The sequence below is a fragment of the Lissotriton helveticus genome, chromosome 2_1 (genome assembly GCF_964261635.1).
Source record: "Lissotriton helveticus chromosome 2_1, aLisHel1.1, whole genome shotgun sequence".
NCBI classification, from domain to species: domain Eukaryota; kingdom Metazoa; phylum Chordata; class Amphibia; order Caudata; family Salamandridae; genus Lissotriton; species Lissotriton helveticus.
In genome coordinates, this window is record NC_136059.1 from 1,091,276,064 (window position 1) to 1,091,298,483 (window position 22,420).

At 43.8% G+C, this 22,420-nt stretch overlaps 1 protein-coding gene across 7 annotated transcripts in view; it reads right to left on the minus strand.

Moving 5' to 3' along the window:
• The window catches only part of MPDZ (multiple PDZ domain crumbs cell polarity complex component), an 832,961-nt gene that overhangs the window by 429,948 nt on the left and 380,593 nt on the right, over nucleotides 1–22,420 (minus strand). For 4 of the 7 annotated variants that reach the window (XM_078675895.1, XM_078675894.1, XM_078675893.1 and 1 more), the window contains exons 23-24: nucleotides 20,387–20,585; nucleotides 13,028–13,069 (exon numbers count right to left, since the gene is read on the minus strand). In XM_078675895.1, coding sequence (XP_078532021.1) covers nucleotides 13,028–13,069; nucleotides 20,387–20,585 — 241 coding nt within the window. The remainder of the gene's footprint in view (nucleotides 1–13,027; nucleotides 13,070–20,386; nucleotides 20,586–22,420) is intronic. The other 3 variants (XM_078675896.1, XM_078675898.1, XM_078675897.1) reach the window with 1 other exon arrangement.

Sequence of the window (22,420 nt, forward strand, 5' to 3'; positions counted from 1 at the left end):
CATCATCGCTAAAATCCTTAACTATAGGGATCGTGACGCCATCCTGCAGGCAGCCAGGGTGCTTGGGACCTCTAATATGAAAACGCGACAGTTAGGTTCTTCCGGGACTTCACACTCAAAGTACAGTGTGAGAGGCGTTCATTCGACGGGATGAAAGCGGCACTCCAACAAAAGGGAATCAAATACATGATGTTCTTTCCTGCGAAGCTTAAGATTCTGACCGGAGGAAAATCTCTCTTCTTCACCACCCCATCAGAGGCACAGGAGAGGCTGGATGGATGCAACTCTCCGTCACAGACACAGGCGACGGCAAAAGGAGACGGGTGGAAAGAACCTAATGCTAAGTCACCGGGATCGGCGGATGAAAGATCGGTCACCGACAGGCAGAGTCAGCATTCCTGGCGTTCCAGATCCAGGGCAGAGACTTTAAGGAGCCCTCACAGACGGAGATGACTGCTCCTACGGACCTCTACTAACTTTGAAGTAACGTAAATGATTTCCTACGGTTCCGGGGATCTATGGGCGGCGCCCGCCAATCGGAGAGGGTGCTCAGCACCACTGGGACACCTCAGACTTAGATATCGGGGGCTGCGGATGCCTTCCTACTTCCACGGCCTGAACTGCACCTGTGGCGTGGCCCTGCGGTCCCTGGGGGCCAGTAACATTGTTTTGTGGTGGTCGGCACGGGGGATGGGCGCTGCACTGCCCTTTCCGCAGAGATAATGAACATGCCTGGCAGGACACTTTCTTTATGGGGACGGGCCTCCAACGGCCGGAGGTGGCGCCTGTACACTTCCCCAACTTATAGTTAACCCTGGGGAGGTGGGGGCCTCTCTTCCTCTTTCCCTTTTTTTTGGGACGAAAGGCGCTCTGCTGGTTGGGGATGTGGGTCGTTCTAAACCTACGTGGCAGGGTGGGGGGAGGCAGGGGGGTCAACAGTTCCGCTGTTGTTCACTTGTGTTTGGTAATGTGTGGGGGAGGTGAGTAGGTCGGGCAGGAAACGTAATTGTGATATGGTACGGTGTTGCAGGTGTCGTGGAGCGTGCAAAGAAATTTCTTCCAAAGATGGCTACAAGGTGGGATAAGAGTTTAAAGGTTCTCAGCTGGAACGTCAACGGGCTGGGGGACAAGCTTAAAAGGGGTATAGTCCTTCAATTTGTTAAACGCCACCTCCCAGACGTTGTCCTATTACAGGAAACGCACCTTATTGGTAATAATTGTCACGCTCTCAACAGGTGGGGATACAATATGGTGACACATGCCGGTTTAACTTCAGGATCCCGAGGGGTGGGCATTCTGGTGTGCTGGAACTTTCCACTCGCTATTGAACACACAGAGACAGACCCCCTAGGCCGCTTTGCAGTACTATTCGGGAAATGGGAGGGACAAATGCTAAATTTAGTGACAGTGTATATCCCACCCGGTCTTGAATCTCAATCATACCTTGATCTGGGCAAACTTCTCCTTTCCCTCCAAGAGGGGCAGCTTCTTCTGGGGAGATACTTTAACCCTGTAGTGTCGGGGGAACTAGATAGACACCCACCTCGAGACATCAGCGCAAGGCACCTGTGGTTGTCCAACCTTCTGGAAGCATTTGGTTTGGTAGATTTTTGGCGCGTGCACCACCCAAATCTACAACAGTACACCTTCTTTTCGGGCCCACACCGCACCTTCTCCAGATAAGATTACATCCTCATGCCTCTACAGCACGACACTAACATCCAAGAGATTGAACACCTGCCATGGGGTATATCGGACCACTCCCCCGTATGGGCTCATCTCACTATTGGGGAACGAAAGGTTGGCTGTGTGGCACCCATAAATCCTTGGTTCCTTCACAACCCAGAGGACAAAAAGAAGATGACTCGTTCGATTGACCATTATTTCCAAGATAATGAAGGGAGGGTGCATTCCCCTACAACCCTGTGGGAAGCATTAAAAACTGTAATCAGGGGAGAAGCCCTCTCTGCAATTGCGGGGCAGCGCAAGGAAGAAGAAAAGCAAATGCTCACTCTCGAGCGTGACCTTCTCGCACTGGAGGAGATAGCACAGGGAGCGGATGAACCGGTGGCTCTGCACCAGATGCAGCTCAAGGTGTCTGGGTACAGGGCACTCGCCAAAGACGCCACTAAGAGCCTAGCGAGAGACAGGGACGGCCGTCTGTATGATCAGGGTGATAAAGCGGGTAAATTAACAGCCTGGCTGGACAAAAAACAAAAATCGCAGAGGGTAGTGGCGGAGCTCAGGGACGAGTCGGGTGCCCTCCTGATGGAGCCTCAGGAGATAGTGCTAAAATTCGCATCACACTTCAAGAAGGTGTATCAGAGAGGGTCGGAACTCCCAGAGGAGGACTTCTCTGCTCTCCTGGCCGACATTAAGATGCCTATCCTCTCTGATGTGGATCAGGAGGCCTTGGAGAGTGCGCATTCTGCGGAAGAGCTGGCCAAGCCGATTACTGACCTCAGGTCTGGAAAGGCCCTGGGGCCTAACGGTCTTCCGATTAAGCTGTACAAGCTCAAACCTGACGGTCTGGGTCCTTACCTCAAGCGTATGTTTGAGGACAGCAAAGCACTAGGGAAACTGCCGAGAGACCAGCGTATAGCCACGATAGTGGCCATCCCAAAGGAGGGGAAAACCAAAGAGCTGTGTGCCTCTTACAGCCCGATAGCACTGCTCAGCGCCGAACCCAAGATCCTTGCGAAACTACTTGCAAATAGGGTCCAACCGGTTCTTACCAAATTGATTCACCCGGACCAGCCAAGCTTTATTCCACACCGCAATACCGCTCTTAACCTACGACGTCTCCATGGGGTACTGGGACGCTCCCACACGATCCAGGAAGATGCGGTGGTGGTCTCACTAGATGCCACGATGGCATTTGACACACTTGAATGACCATACATGACGGCGGCCCTTAAAAAGCTGGGATTTGGCCCAAATTTCATCGGATGGGTGCGACTCCTCTATGCTGAGCCATTAGCCCAGGCGGTAGTCAACAATAAGATCTCCGATGTATTCACGCTGGAGAGAGGGAAGCGACAGGGTTGCCCCCACTCTTTTCTGCTATTCGCCCTCTCCCTGGAGCCGCTCGCGGCCTGGATTCGACCGGATCGCTCAATATGAGGCTTTAAGTGGGATGATGGGTGGGAGGACCGGATTTCGCTATATGCGGACGACATCCTCCTTTACCTTGCCTCCCCGTACAAATCACTCTGGGTGTTATTAGACATCTTTACTAGTTTCGGGAGAAAATCTGAATACAGTATTAACTGGGGGAAATCATTGCTCTACATCTTACATGGCAGTCCCCCTACGGTACCGCGAGGCTGGCTGATCAAAATAGTCACAGAGGGGTTTAAATATCTAGGGGTTTTTATCACCACCGACTTGACGGCTCGATATGAGAGAAATCTCCTACCCCCTCTACAGAGGTTCAAAAGGGACACAGCCACCTGGAAGAAGCTTCCGCTGTCCCTACTGGGCATCTCTTTTTAAAATGATGACCTTGCTGCGTTTCTTATACGCCCTCCAGAACTACCCGGACCCAGTCCCGCACAAGTACTTCATGGAAATCGAGACCACCCAGAGGAATCTATTGTGGGTGGGAACGCTGCGTATCTCACTCCATAAGCTTACACTGGGGTGGTATGAGGGGGAATAGCACATATCAGGAAATATTATTGGGCGGCCCACCTCTCGGCTATCAACCAGGGCACATACTGCGGTGGGGACGACCCTGGCTACGGGATGGATAGATGGCTCCTCCCGGGTGGGAATTTCGAGACAGTTCTTTACTCCACACCTGATAAATACCCCCTCACTGGGCCCACAAAACATTCGGTCCAACTCTGGCATATTGTAAGCCGCAGTCTGGGATGGGCAAACAGATTGACGCTGGCTACTCCGCTCTGGGTTTCGGAGAAGCTAGGCACATTGGGTTGCACTAAAGGGTTCAGAAACTGGGACCGGATTGGGATCTCCCGCATCAAGGATTTATGGGGACCAAAAGGAATGGTATCATTTGCCTCACTGCAGCAGACGTAAGAACTAGCACGAAGAGTTTTTCCGATATGAACAAGTACGACATTGGCTCCTTGCAAACCTTCCACCCGGAACGTCACTTCCCGAATCCTCACCCCTGGAGGACAGACTGCTGGACCGTCTCTTACAGGACAAGGCCATCTCCCTCACATACAAGAAACTCATACACCACACACCTGACCCCCTACTCGAACTCAGGCGGTAATGGGAAAATGACGGTCTAGAGATCAACGACGAGGAATGGAGGGAAGTGCTCTCCTCCCCTAAAGAGGTGGCAATATCGGCCAAATTACGGCTGATACAATTGAAAATTTTGCATCACAGCTACATCTTTTGCACCCACCTGGTATTAATGAGCAGAAGCACGGAAAGGCTATGTAGAAGGCAGTGTGGAGAGGTGGGTTCATTCACGCATATTATATGGGAGTGTCTTCTGATCCAAGCCTACAGGAAGCGAGTCCATCACTGTATGAGGGCTATCTGGGGGTTGGACCTCCGGCTTGAAAAAAAAAGATGCCTCTTAAACATCTGGGAGCCCACAGACCTGACAGCGAAAGGCAGAATCTGGGTGACGCTTGGCCTGATGATAGCTAAGCGCAACATAGCTCGAATGTGGGGGGCAGCAGCACCTCCAAAGCTTGGTGCATGGAAAAAGGACATGGACTGGTGTATGCTGTAGGAAAAGACAGTCTATGTAGCTTGGGGCTGCCCCGGAAATGGATAGCGATCTGATCAAAGTGGAACGAATTCCGTGGCAATCTATGTGAACCCCCCTGATCCCTTCACTTGATGAACCGCTTACCCCCTAACATGGTGTATAATAATTCCATCTTGTGCCCTTATGCCTTGATAATGGTATTTTGTGTGTGCTCTTGGAGATGTAACACTGTAATAATACTGCTTGTATACATGTACCGACCACAGAGATCACCTGCACTAATAAAAAGAGTTTTAAAAAAAAAAGAATACGCTCACTCTAAAATTGGGGGTATTTGTAAATACAGAATAACAAGTTTCTTTAGGCTGTTAGATTCATAATGGTCAAAAGAGACCTTTTTCAAGAAGGAGGCCCTAAGTTCAAGCTTAGAGATTTTCTGGCAAGCGCTTGGCTTCTCAATCAATTTCTTGATCCCTATGTCAGTTAGGGTCTTTCCCACATAATGTAGCCATGCTATTTTTTGCCAATTATCTGTTCTAAGGCAGTTTTCTTTTTATAATCGATTGGTTTAGGTTCACCGTGTCCCTGCGCCATACTGAATGCCAGAACATAATTGGAGCTAACTTGACACTGTCCATCAGGTAGGACACGCCTAACTCTCTGTGACAAGTATAGTTTGAGGAGGAATTAGGGAGAGAGGCTATACCCTTAAAGAAACTTTCTTCCAGGTTTTGGAGAATGCTTACAGATGCCATACCGCAAACACCTCCCCCTTAAGAGGCAGCAGAGATTATTTGAGCTTGGTAAATCTTTTTGATAGTTTTAATAGGTTTTAATCTCAGCCTTCTAGTGAAGGCTGTGATTGCCCCTTCACTCCTCTTCATCCCTAGAGCCCTATTGTCAACCATTTTTACCCAAGACTGTGACTTATCAAAAACAACCCCAAAATAAGGACATTAATCTACCAACTCCAAATTCCGAATGACGCCATGAAAGGAAGGATTTTCTTTCCCACTGCCAACCTTGGTGCAAAAATGAAGGATTTCCACTCATTAACCTGTAAATCTAATGAGGCAATAAGGGCAACATAGTCCCTTAATAATCGCTGGAGGGCCAAACCTCTTCTGGCAATCAGGACAGTGTTGTCCGCATAAACCAGTATCAGAATGCTGCGGCCATCAAAAACGGATTACAGCAGTTGCTGACCCCCTAACTGCTTCCGCAACCCCGTTAGTGTAAATGGAGAATAGGAAGGTGGCAAGAATGCACCCTTGTCTTACTCTCCGACTGATCTTAAAAGGGAGAGTGCATTCCCCACTTTTGCCGTACCGAACTGATGCTTTAGCACTTGCATATAACTGGCGAATAAAAATTATTATAGCCGGATCGATCCCCATGGTGTCCATTAAGTCCCATAGTTTAGTATGGGACACGGAATCAAAAGCGGCACTGAGGTCTATAAATGCCAAAAATATTTGACCACCCTTAGCTCTAGTGTACTTGTCAATTGTCACGCTTAGGGTTAAACACTGATCAATTGTACCTTTCCCTTCTTAAAAATCCACATTGTGATTCATTATGTTTTTCTCCCTGGCCCACTCCTCCAGCCTGTGTAGAAATAGTCGCCCCATTAATTTTGCTTTTGTGTCCAATAAAGAAATTGGTTGATAATTCGGAGCATTCTTCTTGTCACCCTTTTTAAAAATCTGGATTATTATACTAGTTGACCATGTTGGTAGGGGGCCTGTTTTTGCTATTGCATTTAGCACATTCGTGAGAAAGGGGGGGGCACAGCTCCTGGTGAGTTAAAAACAGATCAATTGGGACCTCGTCTGGGCCCGGGGCCTTCCCACCTATACATTTGCCCAGGCCGGATTGTATCTCTTCCAAAGAGAATGTCAAATGCTTTGTCATGGGGAGGGATACAGGTGGGTCTTCAGCTGCTCCATTCTCCCCTGAGCCAAAAACAAGCTCAAAGTGGGCCACCCAGTCTGCTTCTCCCACAAGAACGTCTAGTGTGGGATCTTCAAGGTTTTTGAAAAACAGGGCGTTAATTGTTTTCCATAAATCACACCCAGACTTAAAAATTGCTGCCTTTTCTAAATTTTCATACGCCTTTTCTTTCAAAGTTCTCTCCCTTAACTTCCTGGCTCCCAGGTAACTTTTCCTAAGAGATGCTATTAGAACACTGTTTTGCGGGCGTGCGTTCAGAGCTTTATGCAGAGATTTTAGTGACTGTGTGCAGGAGTGGCCGAACCATAGGGTGGGGCAGGGCAACATTAGATTGTTTGCACACATCAGTGCATTTTTTACTTAGCCAAGAAGAATCCCAAAACCGGAGGTGAATTTCTCCTCTAAGCTGCTATTTGGAATTAGCGAGATTATTTTCCCTTTAACTATTTGATTCCACGGTAACTGGAAGCCATTTTTCCTGCCCAGGATGGGTTTACTGATTTTATGGGTGGCTAATACATTTCTCAGGCCCATCTCCATCGAGGCGAAGAGAATTGCATGATCACTGATTGGGGATGGCTTTATTTCAACTTGTTTAGTACGAGCCTGACACTATTGCGAAATCAAGTGTTGATTGGTAGTCAATTCTTGAAAAGGTCTTAACTAGGTCATCTGTATTAGGGTTTACCTTGTTGATGATTATCAGGTTTCTAAAAATTAACAACTTATTTAGACTGTTGCCGTATTCATGGTGGGTAAAATGACAGATGGGATCTCCTGAAGTGTCCTCAAGACTACATACCCTATTTTCGTTGAACTTGCATGACTGGGAGTTAAAATCTCCAAACCACAAAATATTCACAACTTTCCCATATGATACGCTCATACTATTTTGAATTTCGACATCTAAATGCTCCACAACATCCTTCATATTACCCCTAAATTATCATTATAAAAATTCACTGATAACCAATCCCAATCCCTGTTCCTCTCAATCAGAAGAATATGGAAATATACGGACATGGGTGTTGAAACTTAATGATTTTCATAAGGAACGTGATTGCAATTAAAGTCAACAGCCCCCTCCCCCCCTGCTCTTCCAGAGGTGGATGGGAGCGTATCTGGTTGGAATGAGCGAAACCTGTCTAAAAATATTGGTTCAGTTGCCCACGTTTCTTGAATACATGAAAGATCTAAATCTTGCCACTGGGCTAAGCAATCTGAACTACTTAACTTTGAACCTACGCCTGATATATTCCATGTAACTATTTTTAAGGTGAGTGCGGAACCCCTTGCTACAACACCCCTATCTTGACATTTTTGGGTAGACTTTATGTCCTGGCTCCCGTGGCTGGGTCACGGCTACCGCTGGCAGTCAGTCGCAAGATTCCAAATCAGCCAGCCGGGTTAGGGGCTTAAATCTGTTTGATAACCCCATCCCGTTCTTATCTAGCTGCCCTGGCTTATTGAGGCCCAATGCACCAACGAAAGATGCTCCCTTGGCCTTTTCAGATGGACCTGAATAAAAACTATAGAATTGCTCTATCTGGAGTACAGAGATCTAGAAACTGTTGGAGAAGTTGACCTGGAAATAATGCAGTAGGGACCGCGTAACGTATTTGTTAATGAAGTTTACCACTACTCAATCCCCCTGAGTAGCCTTTGATGAAGGACCTACCCAACTCACCTTCATAATAATATGCTTAGCCATGCCCCTTGGACCATGGCACTTTTCACAGGTCACAAAAGAGATATGTGCACTTCTACATAGGCCAGCTACACTTTTGCTGTGCACATCAAAACATTGTTCTGAAGCTTTTCTACTAGCTTTCCAGCATTTTACAGTTACATTGCCATTTCCTGCGACACAGCTTTAACAGTCATCTTTTAACATAATTGGTGGAGCAGACCAGATGATAACACCCTCCGTACCATTACACTTTTTTATTTATATTATAGCTGCACCACACAGGATTCATGTGCTGTACACCAGCCAAGAGGTATTGCAGGCATTTCAAGCTGTGACTGAGCGTGAAATATAACTTTTATGCTATTAGTCTAAAAGTTAGAACATGAAAACTGTTCATTAATGCAAAGTCTGCATTTCTAAACTTTCACACATAATTAGGAAGATGACAAACTTCTCCCCAAAGCATTTATCATGAAATGGTGACTACAGTGATGAGAGCAAGACATCATGAGCACCCAAAATACTATTTGCAAAACAAAACATATTTCTTGTAATTTTATGAAGTGATTGGACAGCACACAACTCTTAAAGAGAGGAAAAGAAAATAAATAATTTGTATAAATGCAATTAAAAATGCTATCCAGGAGGATGAGATAAATTACATCCGCCCATCAGTGAATTTAATCATTCAACACAGCTGTTTGCAACTCCATGACCACCTACAGAACTGCTCTGGGAATCAGCCAAAATGTATGATGTCTCGACTAACAAGAATATCTTTCTCAACCCACCACCTGGATTTTCTGACTGCCTTCCAAGGAAGAAATTAGATAAACAACCTGCCTTTACAATATCTATATCTGAGGATTACATTCTCTTGCTATTGTTTATTAGACGCTTTCATGTGCAAATGTGGAATTTGAAGCAAATACAAATCATTGGTTCGATTTATAAAAAGCAGGTATTGGTATTATGATTCTCTTTAAACTCAGGAGTTTCAAAAATCAGGTATTGGTATTGTGCTTCTCTTAAAACTCATCACTGATTGAGCTGATGCAGAATTCACTACAGACATGTATGCTACTGCCACCGCTTAAATTAATTTGCAGATCCACTGCTCTCTAATCCGATAGCTGTATATTTTCAACTGAGCTAGCTGCATGGTTTAAAACATTTGATAATGAGAATGATAGTATGCTTATTTTTCTTGCTGTGGTTGTATAGTGTATTTCAGGGACGGTGTGCAAATAGGAATAACTGCTGTCCTCCTACACCCAGAATAAATCACCTCCTCACTAGGGTTCATAATTGCATTAGTAAATGAATTCATATACTTAGAAGTTGCTGCAGCAACTGTCAATTGTTGGGTGAATGATGCGTAACAGTCAGTGGTGGCCCCTCCGCTAAGGCAGAGGAGTGTCGCCCCATTGCCTCAAAGCAGCAAAAGAAAGGAAAAAAAAAATGATAACTAACGTTATTATCATTGGATTTTGACCTCCAGCTGCAGCAGCTTGCATGAGGTGGCGGGCCGTGGCTGAAGAGCGGGGGAGGAGTGGTACAACTCTCCTAAGTGCGCAATGACTGTTTGGTTTGGCCCTCTCGGGCCACCCAAAACAGTCATGCCCTGATCTCCATGCAGGCTGCATTACAGCCTGAATGGAGAACATGCCCACCCCTACAGCCCCAGGCTGAGAGGCGTGTCACGGCGCTCAGACCAATCACAACACTGCATTGCAGTGTTGTGATTGGCTACGGAGAGGGTGGGAGCCCTGGTGCTTCCTGCTTCTCACAAGAAGCCAGGAAGAGAACGCAGGAGAGGCGGCGGAGGCAGGAGGCCAGCCGGTCAGCCGGGAGGAAAGCGATTCATTTTTTTAAGTGATCCTTCCCCAACCCCCCCTCACCCCCACCAGCAGCCGCGACTGGTAACAATATGGATTCTTATATAATGTCTGCTGGAGATATAACCGCCAGATGGCAGCACCTTCCAGACAGGATTGGATCACAAAAGTACTGCAACTCAGAACTTAGAAGGAACATAAAGACCCCGTGCTTCATTCATCAGTTACCAGGGTGGCCACCATACTCTTAGGGGCACATGCATCAACCTATTTAGGAAGTGCAAACGGTGCGAATCGGTAAATTCGGCCGTTTGCACTTCCTAAATACGTTTTTGGGATGCATCAAACACTTTTTCAGAATTCACATTTTTTTGCATTTCTTAAAAATGCGAATGCATTTAAGGAATCGCATTTGTGCGATTCCCTAAATGCAATGCATCATTTTTTTTTTTTAAAAAGCGAATTATGAAATAGGAAGTGCAAATTGACACGAGGTTGACCCTCGTGTTAATTTGCGAAAATCTGTCAAAAAGCAAAAAAATGCATTTTTTAAACTGTCATGTTACAGACACACATGTCCTTAGGACATGTGTGTGTGAAACATGCTCTTTCAAATGCATTTCAGGGGTGCAGGGGTGGTCCTTTGGACCCCCCCTGCACCCTTGGAATGCATCAACAAATTGCGAATTTGTAAATGCCTTCTTATTGACTCCTACGGGCCTTTTGGCCCATAGGAATCAATGGGAATTGCGAAAATGCACTTAGGAATTCGCTATTTATTTGCAATTTTTACCGAATCCCAAATCAATAGCCAAAAAAATGATGCATAGCATTTTGTAATTCTTAATTTGCGATTCGGTAATTTTTGCAAATTAAGAATCGCAAAATCTATGAATGATGCATGTGCCCCATAGCCATTAGGGACACACATTCCATACTATGGCATTAATGAGAAAACCTCATGCACAGTGGGTTTGTAGTCTTAGTTTGCTTCCAATGAGATCATTAGACTCACACACCACAGAGCAAAGATTCGTGGGCTGAAAGCCCACAGCGGGAACAAGTGTCAGTGAAGACATGGAGAGAGGTGGACACCCTTTCATCTTTGACTTATCCTGCGAGAATAACAAAATTGCTAGGAGGTCCACAAGTGAAAGTTTGCTAAACAAATATTCCATAACATTCCATTTCATGCACTTATACACCTCTCTGCACCACTCATGAAAAAGATACAAATGTATGCCACTTTTTGTTATTGCTAAAATAACAAAGGGCTTTAACTTTACCGTTTCAAATGTAAAGACGCCTGATCATGTGTTTTTTAAGAATTATCCACCTCGAAGAAGTCAATATAAAATGCTTAAAAGAACATATGCACACATTTCATACCATCTTCATACCCACGGGCTGCTAAATGGTGGTGAACTGCACCTAGAGTGATTGTCTCGTAATTGAAAGGACATACCAATTAAACAATTTTATTAATCGATTCTATGTAATCAGCTTGCTCTCCGCATTTACTTTGCCTTTAAACAATTTTGCGGCCATGTCGAGAGCATTACTGCGGAGGCACTACTATAGCAAAATACAGCACTACGCAGTATAAATTTGAAAATTGGATGTATTTTATTCCAAGTCAAGTTAATCCTGGTTGTGCCCAATTTTAGCCAGTCATGGCCTTGTCTTGTTCAATTTTGACACATTTCCATGCAGCGGAAGGCCTGACATACATATAAGTGGAATACCAGCATTCAATGTATCGTGTCATTCGCATTATAACGTGTACATTCAACACTTGCATATATGTTATTAATCGTATGTATCCTTCTTTACCTACTATTTTCCACTTTTTGGTTTGCAAAAATCTGTCGCTAATCGCACTGTGCTGTAGCATCACTTATGTGACTAATTGGCCTTTTCCTGAGTCTGATGTACTGTTATATTCCCATTAAGCTACTGATGTTTGTTTTATGCTACACGCCCAAACACCAATGTTGGCCTCGTTTGCGACATATAAAACATGTAAATAAAGAAAAGAATTCATCTTTCCTGAAAGACAGCAAACTGTCAATTTGCTGTCAAATATACAATAAAACTATAACTGTGTGAAGGTGCAAGAAAACTTATAATGACTAAGATATAGGGAAGGAAAATGTCATCATCTGCAAAGGCAGGAACTTATTACTGTGTTTCAAGAGCTTCACAACAGTTTACCAGTCATCCGTGTTAATAGTCAACTGCAAGGCTGCCTTCTTAAGGGTCTCCTGGGTGAAAACATTTCTAGGAACTCTTAGAACAGAAGGAGAGTGAAAGTTCCAGCAAACACAGAGTACATATTATTGGCAAAACATGCATGCACGCGTGCGTTACTTGTGTGTGATAGCTGCATGCATTATGCGACACCAAAAAAACATGCAAAACCGAGCAATACAATGTACCAGGCATTCTACAAAATGATTATCAGAAATGCCAGGGTATAACCCAAAAGCCAGAATAGAGAAAGAGTAAGGTTAGTGCTGCATGACACACAAACTTCAGAATATATCCAGACACTTGAGGGATGGTGCTTCACTGTCAGATAAAGTGCGTGCGAAGTTTCCGGGACGGGACCTTTGCAGGAGACACAAACTGTAAGAAATGTTCAATGAATGGTCAATTTGAATCCCTTGTTCTGTTGGGGTTGTTAGGCTAGGCGTTCCAAAATGGCGACAAAAATGGAAAGCCTGAGAGGATGAATAGACTGTGTCTGGATGTATTCCGACAATTGCGAATAATCAAAGCACAAAATGTTCTCAGGTGGGTTGCAAACATACAGCCATGATGAGCCTTTGAATCGCCGATACTCACACATCAAAGGAGGCCTCATCATCAGCAGGTGCCGGAGACGATCTACAATGTGAAGCATACGATGCAGCGTCTTTTTACAATACTGTTAACAAATGTCGGTCTTGTGCTGAATGCGAGATGCATACACATGGAGTTAAAACGGCGTGAGCATTATTTTTTTTATTTTTTGTGCTTTTTTTTTCTCCTTTCCGTTTTGTGCCCCCACCTCCCCCTGGAAAGCATTTGCCTTCTCTCTCTGCGCTTCTATAGCGGTGATTATTAACAAGCGCGGGGTAAAATGTGGCTGCAATCAATCTTTTATTTCCTTGATCAGGAATTCATTCCACACTCCTCGGCGCAGGCAGGTGAGTCCCGATCCCGCGGAGTAATTATCCGACAGATGTGCCGAGCAGCTGCTGCCACGCGCCGCCTTTTACGACGGGCCTCGAATCTGCGAGCTGCTGGCGAGGGAGGAGTGCGACAGCACGCGCGGCGCGCGAGACCACACATCTGGCTCTCCGTGGGCACAGAATAAATCAATTAAACATGGACTTTAAAGCTGGCAGTTAACGAGTTCTTTGCTTTCAGGTAATAACATTCAAGGATAAGTGATTGTGAAGATGGTAAAAAGTAGGGCTATGGAGGAAAACTGTAAACCTTTGCTCTCCTATCAAACGGTCTTTATACTACGCAACGTACTTTTACGGGGGTAATTTTGGAGTTGATAACACCAACTTAATTTTACATAAGTATCGAGTGGTTGTTACTTTTTATAAGCTGTTTGTGTATAATGGAGGAAGACCATTTTCCAGAGTTCTCCATGTTACCTTTATGGGCACGCTATCTGTAAACTGGGAAACTCTTTATATGAGATATATTCACTGGCTTATGATATTTTCACATGTTTCGTCTTAACCACCTTCTCCCACCCCATAAACATGCCCACGTTTGTATGAAAAGTGTTTAGAAGCGCAAACATCTAAAACACTGTGGCCCTGGTGACAGTCACGATCTAATTCCAATTCATGCTCAAATCGGGTATGACAGGAACCTCAAACCATCACTGAGTTTGTAGTTCGGACCGAAGCAAAAACAGTATCTGCAATTCTTCAATTACTATGTGTGGTATTACCTCCAACCCCCTACCCCCCAAAAAAATACTGGGGTAGCCAAATGAGGAGCTCAATATTTAGCCTTAATTTAGGTTGACCTTAATATTTATTATGATCTAACTAAATTACTGTAGCAATGGGACATCAGTTAAAGAGTTGTGGTATATGACTGCAACACCACCAAATGTCCTGTTTTAATGCAGGCACACCTACATTGTCTCCTGCAACCAGAGATTATGTTTCGCTCAAGCAGAGGAGCTTTAATTCTTAAAATGATAAAGGCATCTCACAAAATGGCCACATATTTTCGACCCTATAATCATTAATTTTTTCTCAGCAGCAAGCTGCTGTCTGTGAAGTGAGTTTTACTGAAAATCTAGTATTGTTTTTTGTGCCAAACATGTATACAACATTTTATCTGCCATTTAAAGTGTCTAATGTATGTGTGGATATATATCACTACACTTTCCTACTAATCCAAGGAAAAACGCTGTACGCCCAAACGTGGTGTTTTATTTCTAATGATTTATTCAAGCTTACAAATTAAAGGCAGGCCGGCACAGACCTATGCTTTTCGGCTCCAGATCACATGCCTTACTCACGGATGGCGTAACCCTTCTTGCCCTCTATTTGAAATGACCACACATTTAGGGGCCGATTATGATGGCGGACGGACCTGAGTCCGTCCGCCACCATAGAGTAGGAGGGACCGTCCGCAGGGGCTGTGGCGGTCCCTCCGTGCAGATTAGGATGTGACCGCCAGGGTGGCGGTCACATCCTCAATCTTTTTTTTTTTTCTTGAAAATATTTTTATTGTTTCAGCAGTTACATCAATGCATATATCAGCGGCGGGTGCAGCTTCAAGCTGCACCCGCCGCAATGTTAAAAATGCATGCACGGCATTTGCGTGCACAAAGCAGCAGGCACTGCGCGGTGCCTGCCGCTTTGTCAACGCAAATGCAGGGGGGGTACCATAGGTACCCCCCCATGTGTACCCCCACCCCCCTTCACCAAGGGGGCCCGCAACGGGCCCCCGAAGTTAATGTCCATATGCTTTTCCACGGAAAAGCCGCTGTGGAAAAGCATATGATTTCCGCCATCCTAATATGGCTGGCGGTGTCTGATAGAAACCGCCAGCCATGTTAGAGCTTTTCCGCCCCGGTCGGAAGGCGACCTCGGCGGAAAATCTGCGGACGGATTTTGAGACCCGCCGCCGCCATCCTAATTTGGCGGTGGGTCTTTTGTGCCTCCGCAGCGTTTTTCCCGCATCCTCCGGGCCGGCGGTGGCTTCCGCCGGCCCGGAGGATGCGGGAAAACCGCGATCCTAATCGAGCCCTTAATTACAATAAAAAACGTGTTCAGCTGCGCAAAGTCTATTTTCTCCTATCATTCCACTCTGAATGATTGCATCAACAGTGGGCATGTTCAGTTTCACCTGCGTGCATGGGGGAGATCACTCTAAAAACAGATGAATAATTTTAAAATGCATGAATTCGCCGAGGAGAAGAATATGTGTCATAATGTGAACAACTTCTTCAGCCCACATTGTCCATAGCGGCGTCTTCCCTTCCTCCAACCATCCGGAGCAGTTAAAGTTCATAGCATTGCCGACTAGACTATTCTAACAATGTAAAAGATTCGATTTGACACTTCGGACATAAAAGAGTGGAAAAACAATATTCATTATCCTGTTAACAATGTCCATACTAAAACAATCAAGAGCTGAGAACACAATCAAAATGGGTTTCGGTCTTCCACCTTTCATAATACCCTTTCAGTCGCCATTTTGCTCACTGCTTATCATATCTTTTTACACTTAGCAACCTGATTCCACTGAAAGAGTGATGTGTGCCTCCTACCATGCCTCTTGACCTCTAAGACACAGGATAATCAGTAATCCCAAGACATAAAAGTCTCTTATTCTCCATAATTTCCCTGCGTACTAGCTGTCGGGTTGCTGTAGAGTGAGGTACATCTTGCTTCAATACTCTATTGCCCTCGGGGTCTGCCACGGTGCTTAATGTGTGAAAAAAGAAGCCCCGTGCTCAACATTTTTTCTTAGGAGGCCATCGCCACTTCTTCCAGTTGTACAACCAGCTACATTCCCGGCTCCACCCTACTGCACCATTCTCATGCCCACCGCCTACATGGATAACGTGAAAGCAGCCAACATCAAAAATATACTATTGCTTGAGAAACATTACCTTGATTATAACAGTCCACTTATTTGACAACATCTGCACATATGAAAACAAAATGTGTCTGAATGATGGGAATGTATCATATCTACCAAAAATGGCAACGCCTGAGCAGAAACTAAATGCCTTTACTATGAATTGAAGTCTAGTGTTCTATTGACTTCACAAAACTGCATTAATTCCAGAGACGCAATTGCCATGTAGAAACATACCATGTATTTCAAAACTAATGAAGATGCTTAAAACTTAAAGCGAACACAGACAAAACTGCCAAAGCCATGTACACAATCTGAACGGCTCGGTCAGCCGAGCATGTCAAAACAAATGTGTAGTAAAACATTGTACACTCTTGCCTTGTACCCTGCATCTTAATTTTGTAAAGCATGAACTAAACCAGAAACACATCATTCCTAAACCAGGGTGGGCCAGCTGTGAAGATGTACCAGGTAGTCACACAAGCAAGTATATATTTAATTTGAAAATTTCTCGGGAATTCTGAATGAAGGAGTAAAAATGTATAGTCCTGAACCTATGAAATAAGTGCTGATGCTGAGCTCTGGAAACCACCAGTACAAATTAAGCACTGTCTGCCACAGAGGATATCCACGCATATAGATGTTTGTTGCCGCCTTCGCTCGTATGTCTTCCCAGTGTGCCTGTTCGTTTCAACATTCCTTTAGGTTACACAGGTGGCCATTGGGATATACATACAGCTTGTCCCACACCCATTCCCTTAGGACATGAGCACTATTACAATACAAAGTGTGCCGTGGATGTCTAGTCTGTGTCCATTCCCGCACGCCAAAGCCGCCCTGCGAGGGTTGACAGACTCCCATGAACAAAGCTTGGGTGTTTGGTGATCATAGTTAACGAGGTAGACCAACCCGCCCCACTGCTGCTGCTGCGGATTGACAAGCTTCAATTTTAAGTAAGTCCTTAGGGGTGAAAACTCTTCTGCTTTGGGAAGCACACTTTGTTTTGTAATAGTGCTCATGCCCTAAGGGAATGGAAGAGGGACATGCACTACATATCCCAACTGCCCCCAGTGTAGCCTAAAGGAAAGCATAAACAAACAGGCACACTGGTAAGAAATACAAGCGAAAGTGGCAACAAAGATCTACACAAGTGACTGACTTCTGTGGCAGACCCCGAGGGCAATATAGTATTGCAGGACGTACCTTACTCGGCAGCGACACAATGACAGCTAGTATGAAAGGAAATCATGGAGAATAAGAGACTAGGTAATAGGTAAATTTTTTAAAGCAGTGCAAGACTTTCTAAAAAACTCTAAACAAAGCACTGAGATGAGTATTAAGTATTAACTCTTAGTCCTTGGATCACGGACATTGATGCACAGTAGAGTTAGACCAGGCCGTAATTGAGTTCTCTCTTAGTTTAAACTTTTGTATTCATTTTATGGAAGGTTTTTTAACTTACTTTTATTCATTATTTTCATAATAGACATGGGAAAGGGAAGATGGTAGAGAGAAAGCCTGTACACCAAGTGTTTCCTTTCTTCGGGCACCACAAGCCATTTATATCATATGGTCTTGATAGGAACTAGCATTCTATTTTTCTTCTGTATAATTATGTTTCTTTTTTTAAAATGTTTTCTATTGTCATGGTTTTAAGTAATTTACACAATAAACGTTGTATTGACTTGCCAGTGACCTTTATGTCTTGTCGGATTGCTGATTATCCTGTGTCCTGAAGGGCAAGGGGCATGAATTCCTCTTTCAGTGGAATCTCTGGATCCTAAGTGTAAAAAGATTTGATAAGCAACAAGCAGGATGGCCACGGAAAAGGTATTATGAAAGCAGAAGCCTGAAAGCAGTTGTGGTTGTGTTCTCACCTCTTGGTTGTCTTAGCGTGGACATTGTTAACAGGAAAAGAGACATTGTTTTTCCTCTCTTATGTCAGAAATGCCAAGTCAAGTCTTTTATATTTTTAGAATAGTCTAGTCGGATATGCTATGAACTTTAACAAACACGGATGCTTGGAGCAAAGGGAGATGCTATGGACAATGCGGGCCGAAGAAGTTATTCATGTTATGACATATACTTTTCTAATCGGCGAATCTATGCTTTATTAAATTTTGAAACTATTTTTAGAGTGAAGCCCCCCAATGCACACAGATGAAACTGAACATTCTTGCAATTGCTGCAATGACTCAAAGTGACATGTTAGTAGAAAAGAGATTTTACACAGCTGGATACGTTTTTTATTGTAATTAAGCACATGGATATTTTAAATAGAGGGCAAGAAGGGTTCCGACCATCCATGAGCAAGGCTTGTGATCTGGAGACAAAACGTGTAAGTCTATGGTGGCCAGTCCTTGATTTGCAATCTTGAATAAATCACTTCAAATAAAGGATCAGGTTTGGGCATACAGCGTTTTTCCTTGGATTAGTAGGAAAGTGGAGGGATGTTTAGTGGGTGTCTGTTCACGTACGCTGAGGCCACCCTGCGAGGGTTGACAGACTCCCATGAACGGAGCTTGGATGTTTGGTGTATATACTTATATATAGATATTTTTCCCCTAAGTTGGCATAAACCAGCATAGCAACTCTTGCTCAATGTCAAAAACAGAGCACCGCTTTTACATATAGAAAGCAGATAACTGTGTGGGACAGCAGGCTTACTAACTGGCAATACATTTTCAGAGATCAATTGGAGAAACAACTGCAGATGTTGGGAGTCTATCCTTCTGTATGTATAGAAATAACTGTACAATCACACTAAACTGGGTAAAATAAAGTTGTAAGGATGCTTGACAATATAGAAATACCTAAAGGAGTCAAGAAAACAAATCATTATGTGTAAGCTTGTAATGGAAAGAGAATGGACGGACAAGGATCTGGTCATCAAAGGCATTCACGACTCGGATAGAAGCGTGAACTTAAACAGGTAAGGCATCATCACAGTAACCACATATCGATTTGGGCTTTAGAATTTAGAGTTCTGTGATAATTACTGCACCTGCTGGCAAAAGTTTAGTAGACAAGACTTAGTGAAACCTGTGCAGGGGGAAAAAAAGTATTATAGGTTTGTATTCCTTGGACTAAGGCAATCCCATAATATAACTCAATTGCCCCAATCCCCATTTCGGGATGTGAACACAGCTAATGGGGGTAACAATTCACCCAGTAAATACCAACTGTCTGCAGTATCAATATTTGCCTGGTGCAGTAGTACTTCCTGATTTTTAGACGAGAATTGTAATGTGGTCCTTATTTGTTTTTAAAAAATATATTTGAATAACTTCTAAAACGAATCCCAGCTGAGTTACCATCACGATAATTTCTATCCAAAAACCTTTTTATTTAGTGCTTTGTGAGGGCCGGCAAACAATCTTTGTAAACAAAGGTCAATTATCTGATCTGTGACCCTAGGAAGCACAACAGAGAATACATGCAAACTGAAGGCTGTTATCTAAAGAAACAGGCAATTTGTTTCCTGAAGAACATGCTATTGTCAATTCAAAAGATTTTATTACATACGCATGCACAAACAATAGTATGGTAGGCATGCTGTAAGAAAAATTAGATATCCCTTGCCTACAATGTGTTCTTATACACTTGCTACTAAAATAAATCTCAAGGCATCACAGACTAAAATGTATTAGGAAAATAATAGGACTATTGAAAATGAAAATGCTTACTCATATGAGGAAAAACATACAAAGGGTACGAGGGTGATTGGCTTGGAGAAACCTTTAATAATCCATAGGTCAATACAGTCAACTAGGTGGCTAAATGACTGCAACCCTTCTTGCTACACACCTACATTACTACTGGTACCGGGGAAACCAGATCAGGACTTCCCGAGAAATGAAACTCTAATGGACAAAAGTCAGTGCAAAAGGAATGAGAATGTTTGTGATGGAAATTGTTGCACATTTAGACATTTAACACCTATAAAAAACGATTCTGAGTAAATAGAGCTTCTAATAAAGTGCTACCAATTTGAATAAGCTTTAACTTTCAAAATGGATAAATTATGAAGGGCAATTATCATGGATGAGATCAAATCTCGACCATAAACTAAATATATATTATCCATTCACTTACTTTATATCAAGTCCGATTAGCGAATGCTTCCTTAACATAGCTCTTGCTTGGACATTGCTTAAGTTAGTAGTACACTCATCATTGATGGCCAAAATGCAGTCCCCAATACTGATGCGCCCATCACGGCTAACTGAACCTCCATGGATGATGCTACGTACAATCATGCCACAGCCATCCTTACTGGCACTTACTGTCATCCCTGTGGAAAAATAAATGGCTCAGCTCATTGGCTACCACAGCTATGCATTGATCTATTCAATGGTCAATTACTACACAACTGAGTGTCAAGGAAAATTCATTGAAAAAGAGTTTAAGTAAAAATGCATGAACAAACAATCCAAATATTAGAAAGACATAAAATAATTTTACAGTGAAAATTAAGCCGACACCTGATGTATGAATATTGCATTAACACACATATTTGATACGCAATTGAGTAATTTTACATACGCAGCATCATATGAATTGGCATTAGAGCATAAAGAAATAGTAAAACTTCAAAACTCCTGTCTCCAGGAGGACAAATTATTTATGAAGTGAAATTCACTTTTAGCGTGAAAAGTATCATCATTTTAAGAGACGACGGTCCACAGAATGCATTCAAATAAATTCAAAATAAGCTATTTTACAAGTATCACTGAACAATATTTGTAGTTTTGTATTTTTACATTGTTCCAGACACTGGCAAATATATCAAGACAATATGAAGCGTGAAAACTATTCAAAAAGAATTTTCCATTAATATAAAAATGTCCAGTACTCACTTCAAAATGTAGATACGGGTACCAATGCTAACAAAAATCCGAGCTCCCTCTTGCTGCGTGTGGTGGCCGTGGAAGGCCAAGATGGTGGAGAGGATGCCCAGGATGTGACAGGGTGTGGGGATACGCCCAGACTCTGAGGTCAGATCCGAGCTAGGGACCTACTGAGTACAATCAGACCTGCATTTATGGCAATGAACTGGCCAAACATAGCAGGACTTGGCCTACAAGCACATTAAATTAACAGTGCCACAGACAGCCTCTCCTTCCACCGTGATTTGAGCACCTTGGAAACACATCGGTCATAGTAAGGTGGATTCCCAACCCTGATGGGATGATTCTGTCACTATCCTGGGTGCTAGTTGAGGGCTGATTGCCTCAATTTTGCTCCTAGCCACAATAATACAGTTCAACGTGTTTTACACCCTAAAATCATATGGACAAGCACTGAGGAGTAGAAGCCATTACTCTTTCTGTAGCAAAGGTGATTTGGCTGTACCCAATAACAGAATTACTGCGCAGGGGTGACTTATGGCCTTGACCTCTCAATGAATTCTTACTTTTTACGAAGAGGTCCAGGCTGCAGGAGCCCACACTACTGGCTTACTGGAGATGTAGGTCTCATCCAAATAATAGTGGAGACAGGTGGACGGGGCTCGAACGTTACTCTACAACTGCCTGCTGGTTACATCGCCAACATTGTGGAGTCAGGTTGCTTTCATCACATCAGCAGACTGGGACCTCCACTGGTGTACAGGCTACATGCGGTCTTTGCCCGGTCTCCTTCTCACTCATTGAACACTGTATTAGTGGTTGACAGACTTGCCTGACTCTTGCCTAATGGGAAAGATGAAGTCCTTGAAAATAAGGTGTCTGAACACAGCCAGGAATCCTGTGACCCCAGACCCTCCTAAAGCTGAAATGTTGAGTGTTCATGAATGACCCAGTTTCTCAGAACCAGCATTGTGATCTGGCAAACTTAACAAAACACTGAAAGATATAGAAGCCTCACAAACTGCATTGGACAATAAAATAGAGTTCACAGCCAGTGACCTCAACTTACTGCATGAAGAGCAGCAGAAATTAGCTGAGAGGGTCAGCAACAAGAGAATGCTACAAGATCTTCAACCCAAACAAAATAACGAAGTAAACAGATAACTTAACTCACTGGTAGAATCCAATTCCTTGAGGGCAGGGAAGAAGACATCAAGGGCCATTCTTGGCAAAAGAATATTTGGATAGTGAGAATGCCCAAGGGAAAGGAGGGTCCCAA